At 31.1% G+C, this 20,791-nt stretch overlaps 1 protein-coding gene across 1 annotated transcript; it reads left to right on the forward strand.

The window, feature by feature from the left end:
- Positions 1-1,654: 1,654 nt before the first annotated feature.
- LOC125064467 lies at positions 1,655-6,592 on the forward strand. The gene is made up of 2 exons (XM_047671518.1): positions 1,655-2,186; positions 5,849-6,592. The coding sequence occupies exons 1-2, from the start codon at positions 1,702-1,704 to the stop codon at positions 6,396-6,398; spliced, it is 1,035 nt and encodes a 344-aa protein (XP_047527474.1). The 5' UTR covers positions 1,655-1,701; the 3' UTR covers positions 6,399-6,592.
- The last annotated feature ends 14,199 nt before the right edge of the window (positions 6,593-20,791 follow it).

Genomic DNA, 20,791 nt, shown 5'->3' on the forward strand with positions numbered 1-20,791 from the left:
ATGAAATGAGTATGTGTTACCTTCCCAGGCGGTATTGTACAAAACCCTACAATGTTAATATATATGTTTATAACAATACCTACTTACATATGACATGCCAAAGAGAGCCAGCCGGAGAAAAAAAAACACGGTGCCGACAGCCGTATGCAAATAACATGAATAGCGCCCCTTGGAAGAAAAATATTCAAACAATAGGATGTACAAATGTGATTTGTATTTAAATAGGTAACGCAAAAAGAAAGACTAAGATAATATATTTGTTTAAGGCGTCGTAAATCAGAATGCAAAACATTTTATAGGTCACTAATGGGGGCCATTAATTCTAAGATGCACACACACAGTTATGTTTTTAAACATCATTGTATCTCAAAGGAGAAAAGTAAATATAGACGTTTACGTTTATAAAAAAGTATAAATAATATTAATTTTATTTTAACTTGTGGCAGGTTGACGTTAAGTAAATCTACGGTATTGTATATTCAGTCAAATATTTCTGTTGGATTATCATGCAATAAATATAGTAATTTGTTTATTTTTCAATAATTAACTATTTCCCTATCCGGTGCGGCGTCCCGTGAGTCTCATTTGACTCACGGTTATTGTTTTACTATTGTGTGTACCTTATGTATAGTAATGCTGTTAATGTAGGTACATACTACACATAAGAGCAATTTATCTATTTCTATTGCATAGGTTTTATGAATAATTATGTTAACTTATTCGATGTTTTGATATTTTTTTAAAACTCTAACACAAAAACAAAACTAAAATTAGAAAACGAATGAGATTGAATAAAAAAATATTTAAAGTTTAAAAATGATCGGACAATGTATGATATCATAATATCATATACGTATTTTACGCTTAGCAATACTTTCGATTGATAAACACGTATTCAATACACGTATTGGTTTCCTGTTATCTTTAGAATTCGACGGTATTCCCCTTGAATTTGTCATTAATTATTTGAACAAATGTTTAGTTTATTTTTGTTTTATGTAAATTCTACATTGTATTGTATACATGTATTTAAGCAGTCTTAAAATTATTAGATGTTATCCATAATTAAATTATCATATCATAGTATCATAACGTTTTAAAATATAATCAAAACAATCACTTCAAAGAGCCAAACTTTCGACACGTAATTATTTCTTGGAGTATTGACCCTTCACATTATATAGATAACATTTTGAAAGGTTACTTTAATTCACAGGTGTACCTTCCTCTTAAAACAAAATACGGCAAGATTAATACTATTAAATAGCTTGCCATACGGTTGTATGAAGAGCTTTATAGTTATTTTGTTTTACTATTATAAAATTAGATTATGAGAAATTATTGTTAAACTAAAAAAGACAAAATAATAAAATGAATAATATCACTTCTGCCACTGGAGATTTATACAAAGTTATTATATTCATTATAGGTAATTTCATAATGAATATCAATACGTAAGCATAAAGTGGAATATCACGAAGTAGATAATTATTATTACACCAAAGAAATAATTAGTATCATGAGTCGATATTTATTAGATATTAAACTAAAAATGTTCTTCACTTTGTTTGCAATTGAAAGATAATATGTAAAGTCCCGAGTTTACGACCCACTTGTTTTCCTCAAGATGTAGTATAAAAAGAACGTGCCGTTTTAACCAAGTATCATTCCTTGAAGTTAGTCAGCGAAGATTTTGAAACAATGTTCAAATTAGTGACTCTGTTAGTTTTGGCGACAATCGTCGCTGATACATACGGTCAGCGTTTTATTCATCCAACGTACAGACCACCACCAACAAGAAGACCAATCCTTCGCACAGTTCGAGACACGGGAGATCAACAGCCATTATGGTTGTATCAGGGCGACGTGCCCCGAGCACCAGCGACTGGCGACCACCCTGTTTTACCAACTTATATAGACGATGTTAAGCTGGACCCGAACAGGAGATATGCTCGCAGCGTAGACTCGCCGAGTGCTAGAAGATCGGGTGGAAGTCATAAAACGTCTAGTAGCAGCCGAGATACTGGTGCAACGCATCCAGGATATAATCGTCGTAACGCAAGGAGCATCAGGAATAATTTTATGCCACGCCCTTCAATGCCTCGACCGACTGGTCCACACAACCCATTCCCTCGTCCGGGAGGACCAAGACAGACTTATCCTATCTACGCCAACAGAGGTGGACGGTGAAGCAGTTAACAGAAAAAAATGTAATATCTTATTAAATATAAAAAAATCAAAATGTATTGTATGTTCTTATAATTACAAGTAATTGACGGAAAATTGTTTGTTAATAATTTAAATAAATAATAAATATTGAACTAGATTTGTAAAATGTATTTATTATGGGTCACTCCTCATGTATCACCAAATATATGTATACATAGTAAAACAAAGTCGCTTACCGCTGCCTGTCCCTATGTATGCTCATATCTTTAAAATTTCACAAAGGATTTTGATGCGGCTTTTTTAATAGTTATATTGATTCAAGAGGAAGTTTTATATGTATAATACATGTACAATATGGTAGATAAACACTAATAATTTTCTAAAGAGGTTTCTGAAGTGATAGATAGATAGAAATAAATACATTTTTTGCGCTTACATTGCAAACGCTGGCAGAGCTCTACAAGATAGATCAAAATAATGTACTACAGTATTGTACACCTTAAAAAGGTCTTCAAAAAAGTCCGCGATGGTACATATGTCTATCTCTTAGGGATAGCCCACAACAAACATTTTTTATCCTTTACTTTTGAGAAATAAATATTTTCGAAGTGATTTTAAGCTATACAGCATTAATCTTTATCCAATTAAGTACCTTAAATACATTGTACATTATATATAGATCAATATGGCCCTTAACAGCATGTAATTTAAATGTATATTTTCAATAATATTACAGATTTAAAACGCAGCGACATAGTGGTTTGTATTGTCTAATGACTGAAAAACTGTGAACGTTGTAAGACATTCATATATTTAGTATTAGCATTGCACCCGTGCGAAGGCGGAGCGGGTCGCTAGTCAAGTATATAAAAATCATGTTTAAATTACTTAAATTATAATAAAAATATGTTTACATCAGTACATGCTAATAAGTGCTTACAATCTTCAGAATAGGGATTCTGACAATTCCCAAGGTGTGCTTTAATCTATGAATTCTCTAATTGTATAGTATACGTTTGCATAAATACGTATCTATACTTTCTTTATTAATTTAGCAAACGAGATAGGTACACAATAAGTGACTGACGAACTCTGCAGTCGAGTAAAAGGAATTTGTGTTTGCTTAGCGACATAAATTCAGTAACATTTACCTATATTCGGAGCAATACAATATAAGTAATATACATACATAAATTTTAAAAATTAAGATTATCAAAGTATTTTGTTATGGATTTAATTCGTTCATCTATTGTCAAAAGATAAGCACCGTCCGACCGTTATTGTCTCATTTTGGGATAAGGCCTCCTTCCAAACCAACATGGTTAATAAACGTTTACCAGTTTTGCATTCAATACATGCTACGTTTCCTTACCATGTTTTCCTTCACTGCAGAACACAGTGCATAAGTTAAGATTTAAGTATTCGAAGAAGCAATCTCGGCTCTAGCGTTATCTAAAATGACTAAATTGTAATCAATCTCTTATGAGGTCAGCAATTAAATCCGTCTGATGTGCTGTTGACAATTGTTTCTTCTTTATATCTACTTCACGACCTCCGTGGTCGAGTAGTGTGTACACCGGTTTTCATGGGTACGCCACTCCGAGGTCCCGGGTTCGATTCCCGGCCGAGTCGATGTTCATTAGTTTTCTATGTTGTCTTGGGTCTGGGTGGATATGGTACTGTCGTTATTTCTGATTATCCATAACACAAGTGCTTTAGCTACTTACATTGGGATCAGAGTAATGTATGTGATGTTGTCCAATATTTATTTTATTATTATTTATTTCATGAGACACTTAGAGAAAATCTGTACTAATATAATTAAGCTGGTTAGTTTATTTGTTTTTTTTATTTGAGCATGCTAATTGAATTACCAGCTGTATTTAAAAAAAATACTTAATAGTCTAACTCTTGAAGAAGGTTATAGGTCCACAAGAAAATTGAACGCGGGTGAAATCGCTATTTAATTTATATATGTATGTTATGGATAAATCTGATTTAATCGTAAGTCTTATCAGAAACGAGAGCAACTTGAAATGAATTCATAACAAATTTATTTATAGTTCACAGTTACTTGATAATTTAGTAAGACAGACATTACCTAGGCTGGATTGTTTTACATGTTGATAACATCATAAAAAATATATCTTAAAAGACAATAAAATATATATATATATGATATTCGAAAAACTTACAATTATTATATTTTAATAAAAAAACAATTATATTAATCGTATATTAATTATACACAATAGATATAAATAAGTATGTATACCTGTTATATGTAATAATATATTATAGCTGGGACGGCCAACTTAATGATTTAATACTGATCAAAATAATACCTACTGTATGTAATTTCCTTTTCGGCTATGATATATTATTATTATCTTTATTTATCTTTATTTAAGGTTGAGCTGTTACTTTTTGATTTAAAAAAAAAACATGCAGATAATATTGCTAGAAAATAATTACAGAGTACGGAATTAAGCTGTGAGATTAGCTTGGATTCTACTGTGTTCCTTGATTTGATTTATCTCTTAATATAAAATTAGAGGAAACCATTTTATCATACTAAATTACCTTTTAACGACTCAATTACAAGTACAAATAATCAAAAGTAAGCTACTATTAATATTTTTAATTTAAATGTGAAATTACATCGCTTTTAAACACTACTTAAATAAATAAGATAATCGTTTATTCTATGACATTAATCCATCGTGGAACTGTAAGCTATAATTATGTGAAAGTTGCATGTCAATTGGTTTATCAACCATTGACGTAGGACAAAATTAATCTGTACATAATATTAATTTGAGAAATCATAATAATAATGGTAGTAACGTTTGGTAATACGCAGTATCAGGTTCAAAAATATAGTTGAAGCAAGGTTTTTTTGTAGATATTTTGGTGAGTGGTAAAGCCCCTATAAAATTGAAAGGTCATTACCACCGTTTATTTGTCCAATGTTAATCATCTATTTTGCATAACTAGACATGTCTTTGGGAGCAGCTTCTCTTGTGTTGTTTTTTATTCAAATAGCAAAATAAGAACGATAGTATAATATAATATAATGTATAAGTAGGTTAGCTATAATATATATACAATTAATGTTTTACGATATATCTTTGCATGGAAGAAGAGGCCAACGGGTATGAGACTCATCTAAAAAAATATAGGCTTATCATCATCATCATCATCATTCATAAAAGAAAATATAAAAATACGAGTGACTATATATGTATATCTTTTATTTTTATATGTACATATAAACAATTGCAATAATCTTTTAATATGATTTGCCCCCATTTGTCCTTGGTAAAGGTTATCTTAACTATTTCGCTTATTCGAAATGAAGCTGTAGATGTAAACAAGAAAAAGATAGGGGGATCACTTGAAGTAATTACCCTTTTACTCTGGCCATGTTATCTTGAACGAGTTTCTTACACAATTTCCTGTATATATAAGAATAGTGAACGTTTGTAAGCATCAGTTTATTATATCTGTTGAAAATGATTAGATGTGCACTGTCGGTATTGCTATTGGTGGCTGTCTCTGCTTCGGAAGAAGCCGAAAAGAGCCCAAGCCTTCCAGGAGTAGGCAAAGTTATATTGCAAAGAGATGAAGGGCATGCTAATTTACATATTCAACCACACCATTCTCAAACTCGTGTAAGACGTGATGTGAATTTTCCTGAATTAAAAAAGCCGACTCACCATGATGTTGTCATTCCAAACTGGAATCCAAACGTAAAAACCCAGCCATGGCAAGTTATACGGGTAAAAGCTCGCAATAAGAGAAGCTTCGAAGCTTTGTCTAGCCAGGAAAACGTATATCGAAGCCCTAGAAGCGTAGAGGCACTATCTAGTCAGGAAACTGTTCTTCGAAGTCCTAGAAGCGTTGCAGAAATGTCAAGTCAACAAGTCGAGGCACTATCTAGTCAGGAAACTGTTCTTCGAAGTCCTAGAAGCGTTGCAGAAATGTCAAGTCAACAAGTCGAGGAATTATCTAGTCAGGAAACTGTTCTTCGAAGTCCTAGAAGCGTAGCAGAAATGTCAAGTCAACAAGTTGAGGCACTATCTAGTCAGGAAACTGTTCTTCGAAATCCTAGAAGCGTTGCAGAAATGTTAAGTCAACAAGTCGAGGCTCTATCTAGTCATGAAAGTGTTCTTCGGAGTCCTAGAAGCGTTGAAGAACCTCAAAAGGGTATGTTTCGCTTTGGCTAGGAGAAACGACAAAAGGTCTAACCAATCAGTGGTTTAGCCAGTGTTGAAAGTAATATATACCCCAGTGTCGGCAAAACTTATCATTAAAAATATATTTATGCAAGTGAGATTTGAGGACAATTTCCAACAGTAGTGACTTGCTAAACTCATTGTAATTAACATTATATAATTAAATTAAAATATTATTTTCAATACCCAGTTTTTTACCTAAAGGATCGGAATTGAGACTCAACGGGGAAATGGTGCTAGGATTCTTGCCACCATTCCCTGCGGTCATGATTTATATAGTAACTATTTTAAATTCGTATTTATATATATTTAAGAACTTAATTTCTATTTTTTTAAAGCCAACAGTTGGCTTATCTTTAAGCGCATTTTTGTCCTAATTTACTGACCATATAATGAAAACATATACGTACATATCTTTCTCAGTCTGATGATATTTTTATATGTTGCAGATCGCAAATGAATTTATATTTGCACTAACTTTGTTATCTTGACGTGTACGTACGTAATCTAATTGCAAATATTCGGTACTATCCCACCCACACGAGCGTGACTTGAATTCAATATTAGCACGCCATAATGCATATCCCTTCTATACTAAAATATAATTTTCATTTTCTCAGCTTGAAACAAATTTAATTTATATTTAAACACTCGACACATATGATCGCATAACTTTATATAAATAGTAAATAAATTTACACAATAAATATGCGGTAACTGGGTTGTTTTTGTACCAACCTAGATACTAAATTAAATTTAAAATATAGAATGACTTCCGTAACATACATAGACAGGAACGATACAGTTTTATTCTCATATTATATGTATAATTAATAATTAACAACGATATAATTGGATCTTCTAATATAATATGCTAATTACTAACGTGTAAGAAATCATTCCCGCAACTACGAGCACAAAAATTAAGTGAAAACTCAATTATATTCAGCCCTTTGAGAGCGAAACTAGACTGGTAACTACTTTTCCATCTGTCAACGAGGCTAGTGCACGGTGCCTTAATTACGAGGGAGGACGCGAGTGGCGTCGAGTTAATTAAAGGAAGTTTGCACTAGAGCTAGCGCGCGGGCGCGCACGTAATGGCGACTCGACTCGGCTGTGCTCGACTCCAAGCTACGCGGTATGTGAGGGCTCGCATGACATGCAAATTATTTGTTGCACGACTTGCATGTTACACTCGCAGCGTACTATTCACTTGTTTCGTGAACACTCGTACATTACGCTTTTGAAATAGGTCGTTTATTTACAAGGTGAGATAATAGACAAAAATAAAGTACGATGTTTGAAATATTCATTTATTCGCAATGTTACTCATGTTTGGTACAAATATAAACAAAGACTAAATTAAAAAAAAAAAAACATTTTCATATATTCAAAATAAAAATATAATATATATGTATATGTATGTATGTATACAAATATCAAATTATTATTAATAAATTTGTTTCAATTGATAATTATTGTTAGAATTTATCTTTAAATCCAACTTATCTCTTATAAAACACTACGATAACAATCGAACGGTTTAAAATTGTAAGAAAATCTGTGCTTGTAATGTTTTCCTACAATGATGATGAAAAAGTACAAATTAATATGAAAATTCAGAGGTGCCAGGTTTGAACGATAATCCTTTGTGGTTCAAGTGTTTGAATGGCATTCTTTTATTTGTGTATTAATTCAACTCGATTAAAATAAATAATTTAGGATCCCTTTTTGTCTGTGGTAAAGTAGTCTCAAAAGTTTCTACAGAATTATGTTAACTTCTAAGACTACGATCGTGAGGCAAGGTCTAATCTACGTAGTGCCTAACAGTAAATTCTCAACTCTCGCAAAAGTTATATAAACAACACAAACTTGGTCTCGTACATTGAAATAGTACAAAAAGTAATTGTGCGTTCAATTTAGAAAAATAAAAAATATTTTTTTCCTCTATTATCTTATAAACGCAATAAATAGCAATTATTTTACTTAGCACTATACCTGACGTTTCTTCCCACTTTTTTTTTTTAAATTACCTTCTGTTGTCAAATTTAAAAAAAAAATTTTAAGGAACTATTGTGTGCAATTAGTGAATTAATGATAACACCGAGGGAATAAAACGATCGCTTCCGTAACGTAAATCATAAAATTGTCAAAAAACCCTCGGGTGGGTATGTTTTTTTTCAGAACCGGTTGTAGTATAGTGTTTAATTTGACAATAAATAAGTAAGTACAATGCTTCTATATTGAATAAAGAAATTTCAGTTTTGAATTTTGATAGAATACTAGAGACAGGAACGAAGTAGACAGAATTAGAAAAAATGGTTATGGTTTTCAAATTCCTTGGCGATGAAATTGTTATAGCCAAATATTTCTCTTATTTGAATATTGAATTTAAGGTGATGGTGCTCCTTCGTTACCTATTTAAAAAATAACATCGTAATTATGAATTAAATTGTGTAGTAGTCGAATAAATATATTTTAGTAAATAGCATTTATTTCGGCCCAGACTAGAACTACCGATTTTTTCAACTACATAATAATAAATTTAAATGCACCTAAATAGCTACTTGTTTTATATGTAAGATAAATCTAAGTCAAACTACATATATCATTATCCAGACTGGTTAACGTTTATGTTTAAAAACAGCCCTTGGTATTCGGCTTCTTAAATAAATTTTCTATACTTATAATGCAAAAGTAATTGTTAAAATCGCGTTTCTAAGAATAACGCGACCATTGAAACAATTTAGCTTTATAATACTTTAGATTATAGATTTCAAAAAGTTTAACTGTTGAATTAGGAATCAGCTCTTAGATTTTTCTTCCAGATTAATGAAATGGGAATTCAAATAATTATATTTTATTTGTGTTCAGCTTAAGGCGGGGACAATATTAGAATGTCGTTTTTACAAATATTTCAAAGAATTAATTGTCAATTATATTTAGCGTAACAAGTTCCTTAATAATTTCAACATCCCTTGAGACTAGCCGTTGACCTACCATGCAATATTCATGAACACAAACAAACAACAGACACTTTTTATAAATTAATTAAAAAGCGAGTAAATAGTACTATATAAAAGATTGGTTTGTATATATACTGTTTTTTATATTTATAATAAAGTTCGTTACTTTACTTTATCAGCGGATTTCGATAATGGTATAAAAACTTGTTTTTTTTTTTTAAATTATATTTATAATATATTTTTAGGATTAATAAACGTTTACATAACATTCTCTAGTTCTTTACACCTGTAATGGCGTGCGAGTTGCTATTTCCTTTAACTAGCATGTTTGTTAAGTGAGCCGGTACACACTCATATGCTCCTCACGTGTTTATGTACCTTTGTAAACAATATATACTATGCACAGTTTAATTGTTCCCTATTTCACAACATGATTCGATCACAGTTAATTCTAAGCATTTTATTATCTATATTTTCATATTAATCAAAAAAGAAACGGTTTATGATTTTCAAAATTGGATTTTTATTGGTTACCTACGTAAAGAAGAATACAATTGTCTAAATCTTCATACATCTTTTATTACTCGCTTGGTGGTACGCTTTTGACCAGCCTGTCTGGTTAGTTCTGCTCATGATTATACTGCCTTAAAGATATATTTAGTGTTGTTGTGGTCCAGTTTTAAGTGTTTTTGAACCAGTGTAACTAAAGCAACAAGGGAGATAATATTTCAGTTCCCGTCAAATTGGCGCCGGAATTGTTACAATTTACGGCATCAATTTCAACGGACAGTGGTGATCACTTACCATTAGGTGGTTCTTTTAATCGTTTGCCTACCTATAAAAAAAAAAAAAACAAAAATATAGCCTACTTCCTACTCTACCTTCCTACCCTACTATTCATCATTCGTGGGCTTATGATCTGCAAGTAGCCAGCCAACGGTAGATTCTGAATCACACCTGAGACGTGTGAATCATACGTTAAACGTAAGCAAAACAGATGGTTTCTAGAATACTCAATAGAAGTTTCTAGAATAATCTCTATCAAAATATGATAGGGGTTAATTACATTCCTGAACAAACGTGTCTCTAATGAAAAGCTATTGTTTTTAATCTCGCTTAAACTACTGTATTAAAATATAGTTAATGTTTTGTTATAAAAGTACAGGCTTCGTTAATATTTGCAGATTATGTTAATAGCTAACGTAATTAACGTTTTATATTGTTTCGCGGCATAGAACCTCCAACATTAATAAGCGTCGTAAATATTTCATACTTCCACCAACCCTATACATTTACACTGAAGTGTTTTCTCATAAAAACTCGAGCGACTTTAATTGAACTGCATTTAAGATTTTATTTTCTCTATTATAATTTTAAATTTTTGCTGTCTTTTTATGTTAGAATTAATTGCTTTAATTAACATTCTGGAATAGAAATTTTAAATGAACTTATTTTTTGCTATAATCCGAATGGTCAAAAGCGACTCGTGTTTGTTTTTTTTTACAATATATCAAAGTAACAATTTTATTTTATTTATAATAATAAGGCAAATATTGAATGGGCAACCACGTCTCAACAACATTAACAGCCTTTAAATTTCCCACTTCTGGGTTAGCCCAGAAGGCCTCCTCTCCTTTGAGGAGAAGGTTTGGAGCATATTCCACCATGCTGCTCCAATGATGGATACACATGCGGCATATTTTGTTGAAATTAAGCACATGCACGTTTCCTCACGATGTTTTCCTTCACCGCAAAGCACGAAATGAATTATAAATACAAATTAAGCACATTAAAATTCAGTGGTGCTTGCCTGGGCTTGTACCAGCAATCATTGGTTAAGATGCACGCGTTCTAACCACTGGGCCATCTCGGCTCTCTCTACTACGTCGTCGTCTCGATACTAATATTTATTTCAAGAACTATATAAATTTCACTTTTCATCAATTTAACGTCAATTCACCACGATTTTGCAATTAAATGGCTCACTCCGACTTTTATTCTGAACACAAAAGTAAAAACTTAATTTAGTTAACAAAATATTTGTTTTCATATTTTGTCAATTACATTTTGCCAGCCACACCACATTTTACTAATCGAACGTCAATTCACCACTTTACTAATATATGTATAAATGCTTAAATAACTTTGTTTATTGATTTATGTATATATATATATATATATATATATATATATATATATATATATATATATATATATATATATATAAACTTATTTTTTTGCTATAATCCGTATAATATACATATATATCAATCTATAATAAAAATAAATAATATATATGTATAATGTATATATAGCGAACGCTGCAGATGTTCATGTGTTGCACTATTTAGTTGTAATTAACAACAAAGACCGCACAATAAAACAAATAAGAGAGTAAATACAAACAGATAGAAACATTCGTTTTTATACACATATATGATCACTAAGCATGTTGTTTGTCCCGATCCCGCAGCCTTTCAAATCCATGTCGGCCATCGCAGTAGTTTTAATGGGTAGAAATCCCACATAACCCGGTTAAAAAATTCCTATATAAAAATTGTACATATTTATAACCTCAATTGTTATATTCCCAATATTATTTTTATTAAATTATGAATACAATATTATATTTCTTCTTAAATAATAAAATACCATTGAGTATTTATTTAATTTACTCCGGAATTTGTTTGTAATATCATTTAAAATAAAAATATAATATATTATGCTATGTGCGAACATCAATAATGCACAGATTAAACATAAAATACTTGACTACATGGGAATTATAGATTTTTAATCTTATTTGACTATCTGTGGGACCATCTGTATAAATGATATGCAATTATTTTAAAACTTCTTCATTTAAATTATACTCCACTTGTTCTAAACCTCTCTTAGATAAGCAAAAGCAGCCCGGAGCAGAAATCGATACGAGAAAACTCGTTTAAAATGTTTTTCCTAACTTCATCGATAGTTGTTCCAGCTTCGAGACAATTACGACGAAACCGCAAACTAAGCTTGCATAGAACTTGTTGTTGCAAAAGTAGTTTTTTAAAGCTGTTTTGGAACATTCAAATTAAATAATAAAAATATTTTTGTCTAAAATTTAACCTAACTCAACAATTTTCCTTTTAAAAAAATTAACAATTTCAGAAAGCAATAAAATTGATATGGACTTAGAGCTAAATTGAACCAGAAACAAAAATATTCTTCAAAACATGCGACTATACATTAAAAACATATATAGAAACGAATTAAGAGGATTTTCCATTTTTAAATCAGTTTACAACTAGAAAAAATTGAGTATTCCAAATATATAAAATAAAACGGAAACATAGTATCGGTGCTACATAATATATAAAGGCTTATAAAAATAAAATTATAATAATTAACAAATAGATAATATCGAATAACTACTATTAATAGATGTGGATTTTAATTAGCATCTATTTTGTTAATTACTGCGTTACACCTTCACAGACTAAAAATATTTTAAAGTCGATTATCGTGCTCGATAAATCCTTTATATAAAAAAAAAAAAACGTTGCTTGATATTCGCATACGACGGTTTTATTATAATCGAGATGTTACAAATATTATTCAATAAATTATTTAATTCTTATAGCTACAAATGTAATGTTTTTTAATTCGAAATTACTTTCGTAACCGACTGTAAAAGTGTGACACGTTTGAGATGTAAGAATCCCATTTGCAATGAAAAGCTGAATAAGATTGCAAGATACGGAGATGAAATTGCCGATCATAATATTCTGTTGTAGAACATTCGTGAAATAAAAAGACTCGACTGTTTTATCCTTTATTGTTATCGTTTCATATTTCTGCAATCGTTTTTAATAGAGAAAATATTTTTATACCTTCAGTTAGTTTTATTCGAGTAAAGTTGTAAATGTAAATGTCGGTCACTGTTGGGCAAAGATCTATTTTCCTTAAGAAGAGATGCTTATTTCATCACTCTGCTTTAAAGTGGTTTGGTGGATACATATGTGGCAGAATATTAACCATTATATATTTGTAACATCGAAAATCGACGGGTAGGTTTCCTCAAAATGACGGTTTCCCTTCATTAATCAGTACGAGATAAATTATAATCACAAAATTAACAACAAGAAGTTTGCATGAAATTTGTTGTAATATTTGATTAAGATTCACCTGTTTCAGGTTAACTATCTACTTGTAAAGTCTGATTTACCACTTAAAGCATTTAAGCTATAACAATGAAAAAATAAATTTGCGAGAGATGGAAAAGATTTTTTTTTTAAATAATGAGATAAAGATCTAAGGAGGATATGATAATATGTTGATAATTATCGTAAGACATATCTCGTGGAGGATAATCCGGTTAATTTAATGTTGTTGTATGTCTTATAGGTATGCATTTTATCGCAAATAAAATATAGAAACAAAATCGCGCTATCTATTTCATCTTTGCATGTTTTCAAACTGTACAATACCAAAAATTGGTACGCGTGTTTTTCGTATAATTTATATCTACCTAATATAATACATACATATATATACATACATGATAATAACGCTCATGGTCTTGTTATTTATTTGTTGTGTTGTTGGTTTAATATAAAGAATAGATTGTTACGTAGAACCAAAACAGGTTAAAGCACACCCATATGAACTTTTATTAGGAAAGAAAATTCATACTTTTACACAATCTGATTGGGCGAAGTCGTCCGTATTTTCTTGTACGTGAACTCTCTTAAATTTCGTCACGCAAGTTAATTTCAGAGTCACGCAACACTACGGCTGTACAAGTCGGGTCTTGGATGATAAAAAAACATTGAAATATTTTTTAAAACGTTACAATGTATTTTCATTGAATTGAATTCGAATTGATTTTCAGAACGACAAACAACATGCTTAGTGATCATATATGTATATAAAAACGAATGTTTCTATCTGTTTGTATTTACTCTCTTATTTGTTTTATTGTGTGGTCTTTGTTGTTAATTACAACTAAATAGTGCAACACATGAACATCTGCAGCGTTCGCTATATATACATTATACATATATATTATTTATTTTTATTATAGATTGATATATATGTATATTATACGGATTATAGCAAAAAAATAAGTTTATATATATATATATATATTATTATCATCCAAGACCCGACTTGTACAGCCGTAGTGTTGCGTGACTCTGAAATTAACTTGCGTGACGAAATTTAAGAGAGTTCACGTACAAGAAAATACGGACGACTTCGCCCAATCAGATTGTGTAAAAGTATGAATTTTCTTTCCTAATAAAAGTTCATATGGGTGTGCTTTAACCTGTTTTGGTTCTACGTAACAATCTATTCTTTATATTAAACCAACAACACAACAAATAAATAACAAGACCATGAGCGTTATTATCATGTATGTATATATATGTATGTATTATATTAGGTAGATATAAATTATACGAAAAACACGCGTACCAATTTTTGGTATTGTACAGTTTGAAAACATGCAAAGATGAAATAGATAGCGCGATTTTGTTTCTATATTTTATTTGCGATAAAATGCATACCTATAAGACATACAACAACATTAAATTAACCGGATTATCCTCCACGAGATATGTCTTACGATAATTATCAACATATTATCATATCCTCCTTAGATCTTTATCTCATTATTTAAAAAAAAAATCTTTTCCATCTCTCGCAAATTTATTTTTTCATTGTTATAGCTTAAATGCTTTAAGTGGTAAATCAGACTTTACAAGTAGATAGTTAACCTGAAACAGGTGAATCTTAATCAAATATTACAACAAATTTCATGCAAACTTCTTGTTGTTAATTTTGTGATTATAATTTATCTCGTACTGATTAATGAAGGGAAACCGTCATTTTGAGGAAACCTACCCGTCGATTTTCGATGTTACAAATATATAATGGTTAATATTCTGCCACATATGTATCCACCAAACCACTTTAAAGCAGAGTGATGAAATAAGCATTTCTTCTTAAGGAAAATAGATCTTTGCCCAACAGTGACCGACATTTACATTTACAACTTTACTCGAATAAAACTAACTGAAGGTATAAAAATATTTTCTCTATTAAAAACGATTGCAGAAATATGAAACGATAACAATAAAGGATAAAACAGTCGAGTCTTTTTATTTCACGAATGTTCTACAACAGAATATTATGATCGGCAATTTCATCTCCGTATCTTGCAATCTTATTCAGCTTTTCATTGCAAATGGGATTCTTACATCTCAAACGTGTCACACTTTTACAGTCGGTTACGAAAGTAATTTCGAATTAAAAAACATTACATTTGTAGCTATAAGAATTAAATAATTTATTGAATAATATTTGTAACATCTCGATTATAATAAAACCGTCGTATGCGAATATCAAGCAACGTTTTTTTTTTTTTTATATAAAGGATTTATCGAGCACGATAATCGACTTTAAAATATTTTTAGTCTGTGAAGGTGTAACGCAGTAATTAACAAAATAGATGCTAATTAAAATCCATATCTATTAATAGTAGTTATTCGATATTATCTATTTGTTAATTATTATAATTTTTTTTTTATAAGCCTTTATATATTATGTAGCACCGATACTATGTTTCCGTTTTATTTTATATATTTGGAATACTCAATTTTTTCTAGTTGTAAACTGATTTAAAAATGGAAAATCCTCTTAATTCGTTTCTATATATGTTTTTAATGTATAGTCGCATGTTTTGAAGAATATTTTTGTTTCTGGTTCAATTTAGCTCTAAGTCCATATCAATTTTATTGCTTTCTGAAATTGTTAATTTTTTTAAAAGGAAAATTGTTGAGTTAGGTTAAATTTTAGACAAAAATATTTTTATTATTTAATTTGAATGTTCCAAAACAGCTTTAAAAAACTACTTTTGCAACAACAAGTTCTATGCAAGCTTAGTTTGCGGTTTCGTCGTAATTGTCTCGAAGCTGGAACAACTATCGATGAAGTTAGGAAAAACATTTTAAACGAGTTTTCTCGTATCGATTTCTGCTCCGGGCTGCTTTTGCTTATCTAAGAGAGGTTTAGAACAAGTGGAGTATAATTTAAATGAAGAAGTTTTAAAATAATTGCATATCATTTATACAGATGGTCCCACAGATAGTCAAATAAGATTAAAAATCTATAATTCCCATGTAGTCAAGTATTTTATGTTTAATCTGTGCATTATTGATGTTCGCACATAGCATAATATATTATATTTTTATTTTAAATGATATTACAAACAAATTCCGGAGTAAATTAAATAAATACTCAATGGTATTTTATTATTTAAGAAGAAATATAATATTGTATTCATAATTTAATAAAAATAATATTGGGAATATAACAATTGAGGTTATAAATATGTACAATTTTTATATAGGAATTTTTTAACCGGGTTATGTGGGATTTCTACCCATTAAAACTACTGCGATGGCCGACATGGATTTGAAAGGCTGCGGGATCGTGTCGATATAACGCATCCACGGCCCCAGGGTCCGAAACTTTGAATTTTAGTTCTGCAATGGCAGACAGTCATTGACTCGACAGTCAGTCCCGTAGAGGGCCATCGATCGCACGGCATAGAAACGGCATACTTCCTCTCTCGGTCCTCCGAGATTTGGTAGCAGTCTGTGCATGGCACCCGCTACCTTCTCGATCCGAGGGACTAGGCGCTTGAAGTGCTCTTCGAAGCCCCAGCAAGTAGCGACCGTCCACCGCACGCAGCCCTCGCGCATGTCACCACTCCGCCGTCACGTCGGGTGCCTCCCATTAACGACTTAATATCATGAAAGCTGCCTAATACAGAATTAATAAGTAATAGTAAAATCTGCGAAGTTAACAATAACTTTTTTAGTTAATTCAAACGAGCGAAGTCGCGGCCACCGCTAGTACTAAGTATATTTTGCGGTATAATATCTAATGAGTGGGTTATACCTACCCTGACGAGCTTGTACAAAGCCCTCCCACCAAATAATCTAAAACTGTTTATTATTACCTATATTTTTATATTCATTTTCATTTTATCTCTTAATGCTATTTATATTATGTTATGAATGTATAAGGTTTATTTATTGAAACTTTGAACAGTTGCTGTTCATACGTGCTTGTGTATATATGATGATATCACTTCATATTCACAGTGATACTGATGATGTGAAAGTGATATATATATCGGATTAATGTTCAGAAAAAATCTAAATACTCATTGACTCAAGTGCTCACGTGCGCATTATTTAGTTAAAAATAAAAAAATAGCAAGTATTAAATCACGTCACCGATACATACATACATACATAGCAGCCCGTAAATGTCCCACTGCTGGGATAAAGGCCTCCTCTCCCTTTGAGGAGAAGGTTTGGAGCATATTCCACCACGCTGCTCCAATGCGGGTTGGCGGAATACACATGTGGCTGAATTTCGTTGAAATTAGACACATGCAGGTTTCCTCACGATGTTTTCCTTCACCGCCGAGCACGAGATGAATTATAAACACAAATTAAGCACATGAAATTTCAGTGGTGCCTGCCTGGGTTTGAACCCGAAATCATCGGTTAAGATGCACGCGTTCTAACCACTGGGCCATCTCGGCTCAATTACGTACAAATATTTTTGAGTAATTATTTTAATACGGATTATAAGTGCGATTGTTTTGTTTGAATAAGAATTATAATCATTTAAGTAATTGATTGGAAGCGTTTTAATTGAATAGCCGAAAACCAAGTTCGCATACAATGAAAGTTAGTTCGGAGAAGGTCCAAAAGTTCCACAACGTGCAATTGTTTTGACCAAACAAGAAACTACCCTTAGCGTAGGATATTTAATTATACATTATACATAAGAGAGTTAGGGGTACATATCCGCTTGCTATAGTATCCGGGACTTAAAGCTCTTTCTACCAGACTGTACCATTGCCCTTTTTTATACCCATATTTCGTTTACTACCGAGTACGAGGTGTATTATTTTAATTTTATTATCGACATCAATTATTTACATGTTTCGATTTAAAACGTATTGAATGATTATTCTATTGAGAAGAACCGACAAGTAACGGAGTTGTGTTTGTATGGAGTGTGGGTGAAAATAAAAGAGTACGAACTTGTCGTTTTTGTATCGTATCAGACAAAGTTACTTCACAATATTAGTAATTTTGTATTATATAAATGTCTAGGCTATATGAGGCTAGGTATCTATTGCAGATCGTATTTATTACATTATAGATACGTATGTTATCTTTTAACAATTAACTTAAATAAGTTCACTAATTTTACCGGCTTTTAATTGCTTTTTTTAAATGCCGTTCAAAATAACACAATTTTTGAATATTCGTAAGAGCAAGAGCCTCTCTGGTGAACGTTTTATTGAGGCAACATGAGATGTTTTAAAATTGCTACCAAAACTGGAACGCGCCCGGCAGGCTTCAATTATTTAGTTCCTCGGCTAGACAAACTCGTGTAGGATGAGGAAGTTAATAATATGAGGAGGCCAACATTTTAGCCTAGAAATATCGACGAGAAATATTATATTACTCAGTATTGTAATTATTAAGATTTATAGGCATCTCTCAATGAATCTGAACCTAACCGCTCAGTTAGGTTAGGTTAGTAGGTTCGAGATAGATTTCACTCATTTCATTTATTGAAGTAAATTTTCCAAGGTCAAATTTAAATAACATTAAACAATAAATAAAAATAATATATTTATTTTTGTCAAAGTGTTATTGTGATGAATATATATGGCAAATTTGTATTATCCATTTGTACGATGATATTTTCGTGAAAGCGTAAACGTGTTAACATTTTATAATTTACCAATGCATAACTCCGATCGTAGGAAATGTTAAAATGTTTTCAGTGTCAAAATATTTTTATACATTTTACACGCAAAAAATTTAATTGGTAAAAGTCGCAGCGATTCAATTAGTTGCCGACCGACTAATGTTATTCTTCGTTGTGTTTTGTTTAAGCTTTTAATTTTAATCAAGCAAATTATTTTTTGTAATGTTTTTAATTTTAATAAAATTTTTATGTTTATTTAATCATCTGTTCATGCCAGTGTTTTCGATTGAGGATGTATTTAATTTATTTAATGAAAAGTTAAAATTGTATTAGCTACTAGACATCATAAAGCAAAATAAATAAATTAGCAAACAATTCTAGTTTCCTTTAATACCGTACATAAAACTTTTTATTTTAAATTTACTATATGATAGTACCCTTTAACATCTATCCATTGGTGATGCAAGAAGTATAACGAGCATTTAACACCGTCAATGCGCCGTGAACCATGAAATCTAAAGGTTTAATTGTGCCTGTAATTAAACTTGTTCACACACATGGACTGCTTTGTTCCGGGGTATACTATACATAGTCTTGATATTTGGTTGTCAAGTAACTGATAATTGGATGGTATTCTCTCTGACGGACCAGCACAAAGCCGAGATAATACTGAGATAGTCCTATCATTTGTCTTCAGCCGTTTAATTGGTAAAACAACGACGAAGCCTACTTTTAACTAACTTTATGTTCGTTTGCTTTTAACATATAACAGAATTTCTCATAATATGTTACTCTTGGGAAATACGTAATAAACTTAACGACGTCGAGTCATTAGGCTGAAACTTTTACATATATCAACGAGAGAGGCCATCAACATCCAGTTTTAAGTAACACTAAATGAATAACTTATAACGCGTCTGTTTATCACCTTTAAATGGCGTAGTTAGTCGTGGGAGAGACCTCAGAACAGATCACTTGGTGGTAGGGCTCTATGCAAACTCGTCTGGGTAGGTACCCCACTCATTATATATTCTATCGCCGAATAGCTGTATTCGCTATTGTGGTGTTCCGGTTTGAAGGGGGAATGAGCCAGTGGACATATTATCTTAGTTGCTAAGTTTGGTGGCGCATTGTCGATGTAAGTAATGGTTAATATTTCTTACAGCACCATTGTCTATGGGCGTCGATGACCAATAACTATCAGTTGGCTCATTTGCTCGTCCGTATACCTATATCATAAAAAAATAAAAAATAATAATGAGTGTTTCTGTACATACTAGATTTTGAATAATATATATTAATTATAATATTTATAATATAGATTATTGATTATCAAAATACGTAATTCTAAGGTTCGACTAGAATAGGCGATATATATGTTGATTGATAGCAAAGTTAGTATTTGTAAAAATATTATATAAAAAAACTATTGGGTTATCTTACACAACTTCTTTAGCAAAGAGACAAAGGCGTATATTTTGGATACACGACAAGAGTCTCTACGACGAATTTTTATGTCGATACTCATATTTTGAGTTCAATATGTTAAATGTATAAGTATATTTGCTTGATGCCATTTCTATTAGTTTTCGCTGATAACTGCGCTCCACATTCAGGTGTTTTATA

The sequence above is a fragment of the Vanessa atalanta genome, chromosome 6, assembly GCF_905147765.1.
Source record: "Vanessa atalanta chromosome 6, ilVanAtal1.2, whole genome shotgun sequence".
NCBI lineage: Eukaryota > Metazoa > Arthropoda > Insecta > Lepidoptera > Nymphalidae > Vanessa > Vanessa atalanta.

What these genes read in the sequence shown, in the direction of transcription:
- LOC125064467 (XM_047671518.1), top strand. Translation starts at nt 1,702, where the DNA reads ATGTTCAAATTAGTGACTCTGTTAGTTTTGGCGACAATCGTCGCTGAT. An exon ending in TACGCCAACAGAGGTGGACG is followed by an intron (nt 2,187 to 5,848) that starts GTGAAGCAGTTA and finishes AACTCGTGTAAG; the next exon opens with ACGTGATGTGAATTTTCCTG.